Here is a 15,446-nt window from a genome sequence, read left to right on the forward strand (position 1 = left end):
TCCCACGGCAGCGCGAGCGGCGGCCGGTTCGGCGGGTCCGGCCCCACCGAGGGGGGAGCGACGCGGCCTCCCCGCCCCTCGCCGCGGCCTCGGGCCTCACCCCGCCCCCAGACACCCCGCTCCGAGAGCGCAGAGCGGCGGCGAGGAGAAAGAAAGGAGGCGGCAGAGCAGGGGCAGGCAGGGACGGGCAGCGCCGCTTCTACCGCCCCCCTCCCGCGGCAGCCACCGGAGCGGGGCGAGCACGGGGGATTTTATATTTTTTATTTTTATATATATATATTTTATTTTCTTCGCCCGGGCCGCGAAGGAGGGCCCGGCCGGTGCAGCCCTGCTTGGGGACCCCCCCACAGCCGCCCCCACAGCCGCCCCCCGCCTCCTCCCGGCCCCCGCCCGAGGCCTCGCCGCGCAGCCGGAGCTCCCGTGGGTCCCGCCGGGCGTGCGGCGGAGCGGGCCCCGCTCTCTCCTTTGTCCGCTCCCGCACCCCCCGCGCCGCGTCCCGCCGTCGCCCCCCGGCACCGACCGCCGCTGCCCCCGCAGGTCGGCGGATGGACCCGCAGCCCGGCGCCAGGAGCTGCAGCCGCGGGGCTCCCGCCTGCGAGGTGGGGCCGCCCGAGCCCCCCATGAACCTCTACATCCACACCACCACCGGCACGCGCTATGAGCTCTCCGTGCCCGCCGAAGAGACGGTGGAGGGGCTGAAGCGGCGGCTGTCCCAGCGCCTCAAGGTGCCCAAGGAGCGACTGGCGCTGCTGCACAAAGAGAGGTACGTCACGGGGGGGCTCAGCGCGGCTCGGGGGGCCCGGGGTCCTCAGCCCCCCGGCAGCGGGGCTGGGCGCGGGGGCGGCCCCTTCGCACCGGGCTCGGCACCGCACAAAGGCTCCCGCCCCCTCCCCCTTCCCGGCCCCATTCCTGTGCGGGGCGGGGGGGGGGACAGCCCGGGGGGCCGCGGCGGGGGCGAGCGGGGGCCGGGCCGGAGGGAGGGAGGGAGGGAGGGGGGCTCGGGTGGAGGGAGGGGGCGCCGGGCCGGGACCGGAGCGCGGCCGCCGCCCCCTCGCCCGGCCCTGCCGGGGCTCCTTTGTGGGCGGCGGGGCCCGGCCGTGCCCCGGCCCTTTGTTCTGGGCTCAGCCCCGGCGGCGGCGCGGTCCGGCCCCCCCCGAGCCCCCAGCGCCGGGGGGGCCTTTGTCTGCCGGGGGCTCGAGCCGAGGGGCTGCGTACACCCTGCGAGGAGCGGGCCCGCGTGGGGCCGAGCCCGGAGTAACTTGGAGAGTCTCTCCCGGATCGGAGGGGGGACACGCGGGGACACCGCGTCCATCTGCCGGCACCCACGGGGTCGGGGGGGCACGTTCACAGTGCTGCCTCCCCCGCCCACGTTTGTCCCAGCTTCTCTCCCACCGCCTCCCCCCGTGGGCAGGTTTCCTGTGCCACGAAGCCATGGAGCTCCCCCCATACCCCCTCCCCAGCCCAGCTCCTCGCTGACCCCTTCACCCCGATGGCTGCAGCCCCGCTGGCACTGCCCCATGCCCGGGGCAGGGGTACCCCACACTGTGAGCTCCCCCTCTGGGGGTCAGCTGAGCACTGGGGTGCTGGGATCCCCTCCTGCCTGTCAGGGGTTGGAATTGCTTGGGGTGGGTGGGCTTGGTCCCCTGGGAGCAGGCAGGCTTGCAGCTGGTGTCCCCCCTCGTGTGTCCCCCCGGGGGGTCTGCCTGGCCTGCACTGACCCCGATTTTGGTATCTCTCCCCACAGCCGCCTGAGCTCTGGCAAACTGCAGGACCTGGGGGTCGTGGAAGGCAGCAAGCTGACACTGGTGCCCACCGTGGAGGCTGGATTGATGGTGAGTGCCCTTTTCCTGCTGCTCCCTCCCACTCGTCCCTGTCTATTATTAAAGCCCCGGGCGAGGATGAGGATGAGGATGTGATGTGCTGGCAGCCCCGAGGCTCTGCTGCCCCAGCCCTCGCTGAGGAGGCAGCACTGGGCTGGGCATGGCAGCAGGTTTAATATTTCACTCCTTTCTCAGGGCTTGTGTAGAAATAGTGGAAGTGACATGTCATCCCTCCCTCCTGCTGCGGACGCCCCCTCCTTCGCTGCATTTGTAATGTTAATCCCCCCCCTCCTCCTTTTTTTTCCAGTCCCAGGCGTCCAGGCCAGAACAGTCGGTGATGCAAGCGCTGGAAAGCTTAACTGAAACTCAGGTGAGGGGCTGGATGCCGAGGCAGGATGGAGACAAAGGCGGGGGGTGGAGGAAAAGGACCGCGGTGGCCTCGCTCTGCTTCCCCTCCCAAAAGCTTTGGCGTTGGTGCTTCGCTGAGGTTGGGAATGCTGAGGGCTTCAGCAGGGCTGGGAATGCTGAGGGTGGTGCCCGGGGCGGGCACCGTCACCCTGAGCAGCGCCGGGCGCAGGGAGGTCCCGCACCACAGCCTCGCAGCCCAAACAAGCCGGGAGCTGGGGAGGTGAAGTGACTCACTCAAGGTCACACAGCAGGTCGGTGGCAGAGCTGGGCAGCTCGGGGCCCTGCCTGGGGGTGTGGGGCTGCAGACCCCCCCAGCTGCCCACCCCAAAGTGCAGAGACAGGGCTGCCCATCTGCCCCCGTGTTGTGGGTGTTGAGGGGGCTGGCAGGGCCACACTGGGGGCTTGTGGGGCTGCAGAGCCCAGCTTCCCCCCCGTGCCCAAAGGGCACTTCCCCCTCTCCTTGGAGCCATCCTTGGGGGCTGGGATTGACTGTGCCCGAGTGTTCTGGCCCTCTCTGTGTCCCTCTCCATGTCCCTGCTCAGTGGCCTTGTGCTGGGGCGCCGGGCCCCAAGGAGGGGGGTTGGAGGGGCCCGCGGGCGGCGTTGGCGGGGCCGCGGTTGAATCGCTGTGGAGTTCCTGGCAGTTGGCGGGGTGGGAGGGTGGGGGGTCCTCGCTGCTGGGGGGTCTCAGCCATGGGGCGGAAGCGTTCCCAGGGTGGGAGAGCCGTGGGTGAGCCGTGGGTGCGCGCGCAGCCGCCGGCTCCTGCCGCGAAGGTGGAATTTACCCCCAGCTGCGCAGGCCCCGCTCCTTTGTTTTCCGTCTCTGTTACTGCTGTGAAACTCTTTCCTTCCTTTTTCTGGCTGATGCTGCAGATTCGTTTTTTTAAGGGTTGGTTTTTTGGGTTTTCTATAACCTGCCTCACTGAATTTGGGGAAGGAGCTGAGCCCAGGGATCGGACAGGGGGTCGGTGGGGGCATGGCTGTGCCCCCTCACACTGTGGGGATGTGGCAAGGGCCAAGCTGCCCTGCCTGCAGGGACTGACCTGCAGTGCCCTTGGCTGCCCGGGGTGACCTTGTCTTTTGGGGGCTGGTTTAACCCCATGTGGGCCAGGGGGGTGAGCTCGGACCGGAGCCCTGTGCCAGAGGCTGCCGGGGTCCCCAGGGTGCTCGTGGGGTGCTGCCCATCCCAGCTGGGGTGCAGAGCTGTGAGAGGGGGCTGGTGCTGGCAGCCCAGCCCGGGGGTCCCAGTGCATGTCCGGTCTCAGGGCTGCAGGTATTTCTCGTGAGGCTGTGCAGCTCCACACCGGGGTGGGATGGACTGGGGAGCCAAGGAGCCCGTGGGGCTCGGGGTGCCCCTTGCACTGGGCTGTGGCCCCCTTGGCCAAGCACAGCAGGGCAGAGGAGGGTGGGTGGGTGGGCAGGCTACGGTCTGGCACTGGCTGTGGGAAGCGACTCCACACCTCCCTGCCCACCGCAGGTTCCTCCGGTCGGTGATTCAGGAAGCCAGGGCTGAGCAGGAGGAACCGCCAGCACCTGGGGGGCGGCGGGAGGGGGGGCAGGAAACCACTCCTCCCATTCATGCTTTGCTGGGCTCTGCCTGCGTCACGCAGCCTCCGGAGCGCAGGGAGAGCTGAGCCGCTTCCTCTGGGGGTGGGGGGGGGGCCGGGGCGCTGCCACCCCCTCCCCAGCCTTTGGGGAAGTGGCTGCTGGGCCCGGGGGCTTCCTGGAAATGCTCCCGCGCTTCCTTCCGCCCCGCACAGCTGCCCCCGCTTTCCAGGGAGCCCACAAACCGTTCGGTCCCTCCGCCTCGGCTCTGCCTTCCCCCAGTGCCTCTGCCCAGGAATGTTGGGGGGGGACACATCCTGCTCTTCGAGGGCCGGGAGCTGCAGCCAGAGGAATGTGGCCTGGGGGCTCTGTCCCTCTGCCCCCCTTGGCACAGAAAAACCCCTGGGCACCGATACAAGTGGCTAGATGGGGTTCCCAGCTGTGCCCAACTGGAGACCCTGCAGGGGATGTGGGGCCATTTCCTGCTCCCCCTTCTCATATTTGCCTTGGCCTTGTCTTTCCCCTCTGGATCTCCCAGGACGGTTTCCCTGTCCCTTTTGGGGGTGCTGCCCTCCCCATATGGGGCAGGGGCTCACTGGGGGCAGCTCCCACTCTCTGCCAGCCCAGAGTGGGGGGCCTGGAGGTGTCTGGGGCTGGGGGCCGGGGTGACGCGGGGCCAGGCTTCGGAGCGAGGCGGGAATGCGGCGTTCTCTGAGTCATCTGCGTTTCTGAGAAGCAGCCGGGAGACACTTGCCCCATCCCTGTGGGCCCCAAGCCCGGCACGGTGCGGCTGAGCCCCCCAGGGCTTGGCAGGGTCCCCGGGGGGCTCCTGGGTGTGGGGGCTCTGGGGGGCCCAGTGGTCCCAGCCCCCTCAGCGGGGCCGTGCTGGCCCCCGCGGCAGAGCCAGCTGGGAGGGACGGGGTCCTCCCGGCGTGGGCGGCGAGCGGGCGGCTGGGTGGGACGTGTTTGCATTGGAGCGGGCTGGTTTCGCCGGGGGGGTTGGCAGCGGCGCGGGGGCGGGTGCTGGGAGCCCCGGAGCTGGGGCGCCGCGGGGACCCGGCCGGCTCAGGGCCACGGCCCAGCCCCAGGGGTGCTGCGGGGGGCCCTGGGACCCCCTCGGCTGGGGACCGACGGGGTGGTTCTCGGTGCCCCTGGGAAGTGCTGGCAGCGCGGGCCTGGCGGAGCTTGGGGTGCTCTGGTTTCTCCCGACGCTGGCAAGGGGTCAGGCAGGGCAGGCCGGGGTGAGTCACAGGGAGCGGGAGGCCACTGACGTCAGAGGGCCCCGGGGACGCGCGCCGGGCTCCCCCGGGAACGCCGGGGTGCGGAGCCAGGCCTGGGGCAGGGGGGGTGCTGGTGCAGGGGTCCTGCCCCACTGCCTCCCCCTGTGTGTGGGGTGGGGCCGGAGGGCTGTGAGAGACCCCACTCCCCACTCAGGAGTGGTGGGAACAGGATGGGGGCTGGAGGGGACTGGTCCCCTTCCCAAGCATGGGTAAGTGGTGTGTGGACGTGGTGTAGGGGGTCCCTGTGTGAAATGTCCCCCCTACACTGACTCTGAGAGCAGCAGCAGGGATGGGGTGGCCCAGCAGCCGTGGGGGGCTCCACGCAGGGGCAGGAGGTGGCTGGAGCTCTGGACGTGGCCGGTGGTCGTGGCTGAGCAGTGAGGACGGGGCTGCCAGCCTGGCGTGAGGCCATCCAGGCTGCTGTGGGCAGGGGAACTGAGGCAGGACGGGGGCGAGGGTGACGCTTTCCTGTGCCCAGGTGCTCTGTGCGTGCACACGCGTGTGCACACGCGTACCCATGTGCGTGCCCGCCGTCCTCTCCCACCCCCTCGCCCGTAACCTCCCTGTCCAGAGCTGCAGTGTCTCCTTCCCGCCCACCCCTTCCTCTGCAGCCTCCGCCTGACACGCTCGGGGCTTTGCTGCTGGTATTTTTAAAGCTGCTTTTCCCACGGCTTCTCAGAACCGGCCTCCGCGGCAGCGGGGGAGCGGGGCCGGGGCCGGGGGGGCCCCGCTCGGCAGCGCTGGGGGCAGGGGGGTGGTGGGGCTGCCAGGGATCCTTCGCCTCGTCCCGCCACGGGTGATGGCTGCGCCCCGAAGGTGCCGTGGGGTGTGGGTGGGTGACGTCGGGAGCCGAGCGCGGCACCGCACGTGACGGGCTGGGAAAGCCGGGCCCTGCTGTGCCCTGGAATAGCGCGGCTGGGGGGTGGCGTCATCCCCATTAGCCCTGACCCCGGGTCCTGCCCACAGCCCCACGTGAGCCCCGGGCTGGCGGGGGCGAGAGGCACAGGCTCCCTGCAGGGCAGGGGGTGCTGGGGGGGCTCACGGCTGCCCCAGCCCCGCCAGGATGTCGGGGGCTCCCCTGTTCCCTGGCACAGCTGCCAAGTGATTTATGTGTCGTGGGGGCTGAGCAGGCTGTGCTGGGGGGCGGCAGGTGTTGGAGACTGGGGGGCCCCCCCACAGCTGCGGCCTGGGCAGGGTCAGGCCCCAGCTCTTGTCTCTGTGCTGCAGCTGCTCCATCACCTGCCGGAGCTGGAGCCTCCGGGCTGGGCAGGGCCTGCCCCCCCCCGTCTGCCCTCGGTGTGGGGAAGGGGGGCAGGTGGGCTGCACTTCCCTGCCTGGCAGCCCTGAGTCACGGTGGTGGGCATGCAAGGACCCAGCGTGTCCTCACCTGCCCCCGGCCCCCTCCCGTTCTCCCCGTGCCTGCGGGGGCACCCCTTCCCTGGGCACTGGGCTGGCCAGAACAGCAGTGCTGGCCTCGGGGCCGGGTGTGGGGCTGTGGGTGGCCCCAGCTGCAGCCCCTGCCTGTCCCTGCCCACGGGGAGCTGCTGGGATCTGTGCTGGCGAGGGTGGCCAGGCAGGGAGGGCATCTTGCTGCTGTGGAATAAAAAGGGCAGGAAGGGCAGAAGGAAGAAAAATACCCCCCCGGCACCGTCAGCTGACAGAGCTGGCACTGGAACAGGGTCGTACGGGGACAGCAGCCAAGCTCTCCCGCCAGCCTGGCACGGCTGTGGGGCTGAGGGGAGTGTCACCCCTTCCCTGCCCCAATGACCCGTCCCTATGGCTGCAGGAGACCTGTGGGGGCAACCGCCATCCCCTGCTTGGCCCCAGGGGGGCAACAACCGTCCCCCTCCTTGGCACCAGGGTGGGGGGTCTCTGCGTGGTCTCACTGAGCGCCACAGCTGAAGGGGGTCCCTTCTCTCCGCAGGTCAATGACTTCTTGTCGGGCCGGTCCCCGCTGACCCTGGCCCTGCGCGTGGGGGACCACATGATGTTCGTGCAGCTGCAGTTGGCGGCCCAGCAGAGCACGGGGCAGCTCCAGCACCGGCACCTCATCGCCAGCCGCGGCGAGGCGGGGGCCAGCGCCAGCCCCCACTGCCGGACGCTGCACGGCGCCGCCGGCTCCGGCTTCGCCCGCATCCCCGTGGTGCCCACGTGCCAGCAGAGCCCGGCCCCCAGCCCCACGCCCGCCACGCCGGCCCCCCCCATGTACTGTAACGCCCCCCACCCCGCGCCCATCACCGCCGGGATGTTCCGCTCGCACGGGGCCAGCGCGCAGACGGTGAACAGCAGCGTGGTCTCCTCCTGCTCAGAGGTGAGTCCGGGGGGTCCCCGGGGTCTTTGGGGCAGGGAAGCGAAGCCGTGAACTTCCCAGCCCTGCCGTGGCAATGCCTGTGCCTGCCTCAGTTTCCCCATGTGTGGAACAGGCTTGTCCCCCAGTCTGGCCTCCAGAATGTCCCCAGGTCCCCGGGAGGGACTCAGGGACAGGGTGTAACCCAGGCTCTTACCCTGCCTGTCCCACACCCTGCCTGTCCCACACCCTGCCTGTCCCCAAGAGTGGACAGGAGCTGCTGCTGCTTCCCTTTTCCCCTCACACAGCACAGCAGGGTGGGGCAGGCTTGTTTGGACTCCCAGGGCTGGGGACACTGGTGCACAGAGGGGTGGGACAGCCATAGCTCCTTGTGTCCCAGTAAAATTGGGGCTGGGGGTGCCTGCTGCACCTTGCTCCCTGCCTGGGAGCCCCTGACCTGGCTGTTTGGGAGGAGGCAGAAGGGCAGGAGCAGGGCTGTGTGCCCCCCATAGACCCCTTCCCAGAGGCTGATTCCACTTTTCTCCCCTCCCAGGTGGACTGTGGCTCCCGCAGCAGCAGCTCCCCAGGCAGCAGCCCGGCCCCCTCGGCCCGATCCCGCAAGCCCGGGGCGGTCATCGAGAGCTTCGTCAACCACGCGCCCGGGGTCTTCTCAGGGACCTTCTCCGGTACGTGGTGCTGAGCCTCCCAGGGGCTGTGGCTGGGGGGATGTGGGGACGGTGGGGCTGTGGATCTGGGGGGGCTGCTCGTCTAACACCCACCTCTGCCCCCCTCCAGGCACTTTGCACCCCAACTGCCAGGACAGCAGCGGGCGGCCGCGGCGGGACATCGGCACCATCCTGCAGATCCTGAACGACCTCCTCAGCGCCACGCGACACTACCAGGGCATGCCCCAGTCCCTGACGCAGCTCCGCTGCCAGACGCAGTTCTCCTCCTCCTCCTCGTCCTCGCCGCCTGCCTCCCCGGACCTCGCCACCAAAACTACCTCAGAGTCGCTGCCAGCGGCCGCCGCCCCCCCCCTGCACCCTGTCGTCCAGTGCCAAAGCCAGATCCGGATGTGCAAGCCCAGCGGTGAGTCTGGCTGCCCCCGAGTGCGGAGGGGTCGGGGTTTAAGGTCGGCAGCTCCTGGGGGTCCCTGGTCCATCCCATCGCCCTGGGGGCTGTGGCCGGGATGAGCAGAGTGGGGCTGGGTAGCTGGATGATTGACAGGTGTCAATCATTGGCAGGAGGGCTGGACCCCGTGGGATGTGGCAGGGGCTCCCACGGCCCCCCGGCGTGGTGGGGACACGCCTGTGCCTCTTGGGGCCGGAAGGTGCCAGAGGTGCCCGCCCCAGACCCCCCGATTTGCTTAGAGGAAAGAAGTGAAACCGACAGTGCCGGCCCGGGGGGGCTCGTCTCCCTCAGGGTTTGCTCTTCCTTCTCTCCCGGACTGGGGGGGCCCAGGCCCCCACTGGAGGCAGCTCCTGGCTGGCTCCAGCCCCCAGTGACATGGCCAGGGCTTCTCAGGGTCACCCCCAGCTCTGGTCTCTGCCAGGACCCCAACACTGTCCATCTGGGGGGGCCTTGTTTGGGCATAAAGGGAGTGTTGTTGTGGGGACCCTGCACCCCAAAAAGGGCTGCACCGCACTGGGGACAAGCTGGCACCATGATGGGGACCCTGGTTTTTGGGGTACCCAGGCATCTTTGCCGTCGGGGGCTGTGTGTCCCCCTGGATGTGGGTCAGGGCAGGCCCCCATGACCCCCCTTCCCCCTGCTGTGGGGGTGTCCACACGTCTGTGCCAGGAGCGGCTGCCTGGGGCCCTGCGTGTCCCCCGCCCCCAGCCGTCCACGGCAGCCCCCCCTGACCCCCTGTCCCCTTTCCCCCCGCAGGAGACCGCCTGAGGCAGACGGAGAACCGGGCGACGCGCTGCAAGGTGGAGCGGCTGCAGCTGCTGCTGCAGCAGAAGCGGCTGCGGCGGAAGGCGCGGCGGGACGCGCGGGCGCCGTACCACTGGGTGCCCAACCGCAAGGCCGGGCGCACCAACAGCAACAGCAGCGTCTCCAGCGAGGGCAGCCTGGACCTGGACTTCGAGGACTCGGTCTGGAAGCCGGAGGTCAAGGCCGAGATGAAATCCGAGTTTGTCGTAGCATAGAGAGCCCGTGCCCGGGGGGGCCCCGGGGGACTGTGCCGGGGGGTCCCGTCGCCGCCCCTGCGGGGGGGTCAGCGCGGGTGTCACGGGCCGGAGCCCCTCGAGATCCGCCGTCTCCTGCGACCGGACGCCTTGGGCCGACCCGCGTGTCCCGGGGAGAGCCCCCCACCCCCCGGTCGCTTGGCTTTGGGGAGATGGGGGGAGCAGCTGGAGCCGCCCCCTCCCCGCAGCCTCCCCGGCTGGGAATGGGGGTCCCGACCCCCCGGGGGGGTCCCGGGACATATCGAAGCTGCTGCTTTGCTGTGAAGAGGGGCTCGGGGGGGGTGCTCTGGGCCCCCCCGCGTCACCCCCCGGTGCAGGCAGGAGGAGGTGAAGTCTCTCTCGGAGGTGCTGGAGCCCCCCCCATTTGGGGGCCGTTTGTTTTCCTTCCCTTCTATATGTAGCATTGCTCGGCTGCGGGGCTGGGCCCCCCCGGGCAGTCGGGGGGGACACGTGTGTGCCTGGGCCCCGCCGCCGCAGCCCGGGGAGGGGGGACGGGGTGGGGGGGCTTTGTTTTGGGGGGATGTTAATTTCGTTTGGGGAGGGAGAAGCCAAGGCGCTTTCCCTCCGCGGCCGAGCCCAACTTCCGAGTCGCTGGACTCCTTCCCACCCGCCACTTGGGTGGTTGGATTTTCTTTTTTAACTTAAAAAAAATAAAATTAAAAAAAAAGGAGAAAAAACCTGAATAAATAACCCCAAACTCGGTCCCGGCCGCGGGGCCGGTATTTATAGACATTAATGACCCGACTGAGCCAATACTGACATAGTCTTCATAGGCCGTAGGATCCTTTTTCTTGTCCGACTTGGATTTTTTTCCGTCAGGATCTGTGCAAATAGAGCCCCCACGTGACGTGTTTTTTGTCTGTAAAAGTCTTTTTTTTTTGTGTGTGTTTCGGGGAGGGGGGAGCGGGGGGGAGAGCGAGGCTTTTTCGGTCTTTAATATTTTATTTTTTATTTTTGAAATAAATTTGGGCAGTCTGGATGCAACCGTGCCTGGTGTTGTTATGGGGGAGGAAAGGGGACATTTGGGCACCCTGTTGGTGTTGGGGGGGGGGCACACAGGACAGCTGGGCACCCCCTCAGCCTGCCTGCAGCACCCTGAGGTCCTTGCCCTCAGTGACACAGCCATGTGCCTGTGCACACGCATGACGTGTGTCCTCAGCTCCACACGTGCTCTGCACACCTGTCCAGGTAGATGTGCCCAGCCCCGCACACGCGTGCACACATGTGCAGGTGTCCATGTGTGTGCTCAGCACTCACACACGTGTGTGTACCCGCAGGAGGAGGGGGGTGATGGAGCTGCTCCGGCCTCCAGGGAAGGGCTGTTTCCACCCTCTCCAGGTGCCGGACCCAGGCCCGTGGCTCTGCGGGGGCTCATCCGACCGGGTGCTCCCGGTCCCATCCCACCTGGAGGAGCTGGGCCGGTTCCACCAGCTGGGTTGGCTGCAGGTGCTGGCTCCTCTCCCTCCCTCCCTTCCTGGCCTCCTGTGTCACGGCGGGGTGGCCGCGGGCCAGGGCGGGGGGTTGATGGCCACAAACCTGGCTGTGCCTCAGTTTCCCCACCTGCAGTTGCAGGTCAGTGTCCCTGTGGCTTTCCCCTGCCCCGGGAAAGGTGACAGGATAGGGATGGCCCTGGGGACATCTGTCAGTGCCATCCCACCCATGGGACCCCCTTCCTATGGCCCCAGGTTCCCTGGGAGGGAGCTGTGGGGGCCTCGGGGTGTCGGTGGCTGTGTGGTGCCAGGGCAGGGGACCCTTTGGGCTGGGACACCCCTGGAACTGCACTGTGACACAGACACAGTGACATGGTGGCATGATGACACTGTCACCCTCAGGCCCTGGGCACACCTGGGGGTGGATGAATCCTCATGGGAGGCTGTTATTTGGGGAGGGGGCAGAGGTGGCTGCCTGTGTCCCCTGTATGTGTCCCTTGCCATGTCCCCCGTCCCTGCACCCTGGGTTTGGGGAGGGGGACCAATCCAAAGCTCCATGGGGCACTCAGCACCCCATGGACAGGATGGGGGGCTCGGCGGTTCTTCCCGCGGGGAGCTGGCCAGACCCCAAACCCCAGGAGCAGCCGAGTGCCGGAGGAAGCCGGGCGGGAGCGGAAGCAGCTCAGGTTCCTGCGGTGACAGGAGCTGCACCGGGCACCCCGCGCCCTGCTTTGACGTCATTTCGGGTAGAGCAGCTCCCGGGCCCCCCCCGGCAGCCCCCGGCCCCCCCGACACCCCCAGCCCGTGCCAAATTTGGCAACGGGAAGAGCCGCCGACCGCGGCAGGAGCAACACAGAGACCTTGTAAGGCAATCGCTGCCGGAGGGCACGCGGGGGACACGCACACGCGTGTGCGCAAAGGGACACGCGCCAGCGGCCGTGCGGGGGGGCACACAAACCATGGTGCTGGGGGGGCTCCCCCAGGGACCCCAAACCCCCAGCCCGTCCTGGGGGTCCCAACAGCCACTCCTATCCCGTGGGCTCAGCTCAGGGTCTGGAGTCCTGGAGGAGCCGTGGGTGCTGCAGGGTGTGAGCTGGGACAGGCCCCAGAGCACGGCACGGCACTGCATGGCATGGCACAGGATGGACCAGGCACCCCCAGGAGCTGTCTGGGGTACGGCAGGAGACAAGCCCGGACATGGGGCACCACGTTGTGCCACACCACCACCTCCTCCTCACTGCCCCCAGCCTGGCCAGCACCCGGCACTGCTGCCAGGCCGTGCTTATCCCAGTGCTCCCAGTATGGAGCAATCCACAGCACCAGCGTCATGCCTGCGGTGTGGTGCCTGCGGGGGGGGCAGCGTGGGTGTCACCTGGCAGGTGTGTGTATGTGTGTGTGTGTGTCCATGCACAGGTGTGTGTGTGTATGTAGGAGTGTCCCCATGCACACGGGTGTGTCCCCATGCACGCGGGTGTGTGTCCGTGCACCCACGGCTGCTGGGTGTGGGCAGCTGGTGCGGGTGCCCCCCTTGTCCCTCCGCCCAGCCCTTGCTGCAGAGGGTGCGCCAGGAAACACCCACAGCTCCCACAGCTCCCGGCACACCCGTGGGCTCCCGGCACACCCGTGGGCTCTGTGCACACCCACGGCGCCGGCCACGCTGCGGCCCCGCGGTGCCGGACACACCCGGGCACAGGCGTGCGTGGGGCAGCACGTCGGTCCTTGCACGCCCAGCCCTCGCATTGCACACCCACCCACTGCACCCCACAAACACCCCCAGCCTCGCCGCACCCCCAGCCTGCCAACAGGCGTGTGCCCCCCGTGTGTGTGCATGAACCCCCCGTCCGAGGGCAGTGGCTGTGCCCGATGTGCCCACCCCACGCCCCCACGCCCTGGGACCCCCGTGGCCGCCTCCTGCTCCCCCCCGGCACAGGGCACGTCACGGAGCCCCAGCCCCGCAGCCCCCCGGTATCTCCCCCGCTGTGCCCGGTGCTGGTTGCGGGTGAGAGACGGGGCTGGCACGGTGGTGCCAGACGCCGGGTGGGCGACGCTGCCGCGTGTCCCTGGCACGAGTTGGGAACGCGGCGTCTGCCGCAGTGGGGTCCCAGGTGGGGGCAAGCCCCGGCCCCCGCACGGGGCTGCAGACAGTCCCCCCACCCGGCTCTGGGGCACCTGCCAAGGCTGGGGTACCCATGGGTACCCCCGGGCATCCCTGAGGGCGCAGAGACCACGGAGGGCTGAGGCCCCTGCACCAGGCCCCAGTGCTGCCGTGGCGCCGGGCTGTGGGCTGGCAGCCCAGGCGTGGGGTGCAGAGGCAGCCGGGGGGGGCCAGGAGCTGCCGGCGCAGGGACGGATCCTGGAATTAAAAACATTCCAGGAACTGACTTTGAACCAGATAAAATAACAAGCGCCGCAAGGAATGTCTCACCCCGCCCGCCGGCCACGGCCCCAGGGCGCTCCCCACAGCCTCCCACTGCCCCACACGTGTCCACGGGCCCTTGCACACGCGTGTGCACACAGCCAGCGTGCACACGTGTGCACCACAGCCCGGCTAGAGGGGCAGCCCCAGCGTGCCCAGGCTGGAGGGGGTCTTGGGGTCCCCAGGGGTCTCTGGAGTGCAGGCTGAGCACCCCATCTGCAGTGAGGGGCTGCAGCTCCCCTGGACTGCTCTGTGAGGCTGCACACACACAGCCTGTGTACATTGCATGTGCACATGTGTGTGAACACGGCCATGCACACGTGGCTGGTGTGGGTGTGGGCGCAGCTTTCTCCTCCCTTCCCCCCCCCGGCACCCCCGGCCCGCTTCCAGCCCGGCGGGGGGGCAGAGGGTCCCCCCATGTCCTGCCCAGCCCCAGGGCCTCCTCAGCCCCCCCAGCCTGGCCGGCAGAGCCCGGCGTGCCTGGGCGGTGACATCACAGGGGTGGCAGGGCAGGGGGCGCGGTGCCAGCCCATCCCCAGGGCCCCCCCGCCCGCTGGGGCTGGGGTCGCAGAGGGGACAGAGCAGCAGCAGGAGCTTCACTGGGTGTCCCAATCGGGCTGCCTGCCCTTGCCAGCAGCAAAGACCCCAAATCCCCTTCCCCACCTCCATGGAGATCCCCCCCAAAAGAATCTCCCAGCTGACGTGTTGTGAGAGAGGACACGGGCCAGTTGGCCTCCACAGGGGATGACACTTAAATGGCCCCGGTGACACCGGTGTGGGCGAAGGTTGACTCTCTGTGTCGCCCCAACTCTGCAGCCTGTGCCGTGGGGGTCCTGTCCCCACAGCGTGGTCTCGGACACCGTGGAGGGCTGAGGGGACATGGGCCCAGAGGGCAGTGCCGGTGCGTCACCATGTTTACGAGGACCTCGAGGAGCCCTGGTGACGTCCGCGCTGGCCCTGCCAGCCCGGGCCCTGCCAGGTGGCACAGTGCCACCGCCACCGCGCTCCCTCCAGACACCGCTCAGATTTTCGGGGCTGGCGTGGGGCTACCTGGCCCCTGGGCCCGGTGGTGCAGGGGGCACGGAGCAGGGTGTCCCCCCACCGGAGCCACTGTGTGAGCGGCAGATGGGGTGTGCACGGGGCTATTTATAGCAGCGGGACCCACAGGTAGTGCCAGTGCGTCAGCGGTGACGCAGCCCCGGGGACGTTCGGCCATACGCCCCCACAGCCACATCCCAGGGGCCCCCTGGCCTCCATCACACAGGAGTGGGGTGCTGGGGGGGCCCCCATGTGTGCCAGTCACTCTTGCAAGGTGCTCAGCCCTCGGCTATGCTGCGTGGGGGGTGGTTTGCTGAGGGCCATGTGCCTGCACCCCCCCGCAGATCCACGTGTGTGTACATGTATGTGAACATGGTCCCTGAGAGCGGATGTTGTGTCTCTGGGTGGCCAAGGCTCCGTGTGTTGCTGTGTGTGCCCACACGTGCCCCAAGTGCGCGGCTGCAGCTGAGCTGTGTGGATCTGCACACTCATGTTGCTGCGTGTGCCTGTACATGGCCACACGCGTGTGTTCTGCTGCGTGCACACGCTGTGTGTGTGGCCGTGGCGTGTCTCTGCGTGTGCGCGTGGCTGCGGTGGCCAGGGCTGACTCAGCCCCCAGGCAGCCCAGGAATGCCCCCTCCCCACCCCTGGCCTGTGCTGGGAACGGGCCGTCCTGGGGACGGCGACACCCAGGGCTGACCCAGGCCCTGCTGGGAAGATGAGGCGGTGCCCCCCTCCCCGCTCCCCCCATCCTTCCCCCCCTCCCCGCCTCCATCCTGCCCCCCCTCCCATCCTGCCTTCTGGGAACCGCTTACAGAGGCGGAGGTGGGGGAACAGGGGGAGCTGGGCAGGGCTGGAGCCCTGCGGCTGGCAGGAAGGCGGCCCCCCCCCGGGGACCCCTCGGCTTCCCCCGGGGCCCGGCGGGCCCGGCCGGGCTGCGGGGCTGGACCCGCCAGGCTCCGCTCCGCGCTCCGCGCTCCGCCCCGGGTTTTCCGCGCCCCCGGCTCGTTCATTCATAGATCGCGCGCGCTCCC

The 15,446-nt window shown here is 69.0% G+C and overlaps 1 protein-coding gene across 2 annotated transcripts; it reads left to right on the forward strand.

Moving 5' to 3' along the window:
• Positions 1 to 509: 509 nt before the first annotated feature.
• Positions 510 to 10,205, forward strand: MIDN (midnolin). 2 transcript variants are annotated; one of them, XM_017834372.1, is made up of 7 exons: positions 510 to 763; positions 1,745 to 1,832; positions 2,128 to 2,190; positions 6,977 to 7,363; positions 7,893 to 8,025; positions 8,135 to 8,428; positions 9,227 to 10,205. In XM_017834372.1, exons 1-7 carry the CDS (start codon positions 546 to 548, stop codon positions 9,487 to 9,489), a joined length of 1,446 nt encoding a protein of 481 aa, XP_017689861.1. In that variant the 5' UTR covers positions 510 to 545; the 3' UTR covers positions 9,490 to 10,205. The 2 variants fall into 2 exon arrangements, with proteins under 2 accessions (XP_017689861.1, XP_017689862.1); XM_017834373.1 differs by having other exon boundaries at positions 6,977 to 7,321; positions 7,830 to 8,025.
• Positions 10,206 to 15,446: the final 5,241 nt, after the last annotated feature.

The sequence above is a fragment of the Lepidothrix coronata genome, unplaced genomic scaffold, assembly GCF_001604755.1.
Source record: "Lepidothrix coronata isolate B3197 unplaced genomic scaffold, Lepidothrix_coronata-1.0 Scaffold233, whole genome shotgun sequence".
Taxonomy (NCBI): domain Eukaryota; kingdom Metazoa; phylum Chordata; class Aves; order Passeriformes; family Pipridae; genus Lepidothrix; species Lepidothrix coronata.

Excerpts from the sequence above, each read along its gene's own strand:
- MIDN (XM_017834373.1), top strand. The coding sequence starts at position 546 with ATGGACCCGCAGCCCGGCGCCAGGAGCTGCAGCCGCGGGGCTCCCGCC. Across the intron at positions 1,833-2,127 it reads CCGTGGAGGCTGGATTGATG|TCCCAGGCGTCCAGGCCAGA; the intron begins GTGAGTGCCCTT and ends TTTTTTTTCCAG. Across the intron at positions 2,191-6,976 it reads AAAGCTTAACTGAAACTCAG|GTCAATGACTTCTTGTCGGG; the intron begins GTGAGGGGCTGG and ends TTCTCTCCGCAG.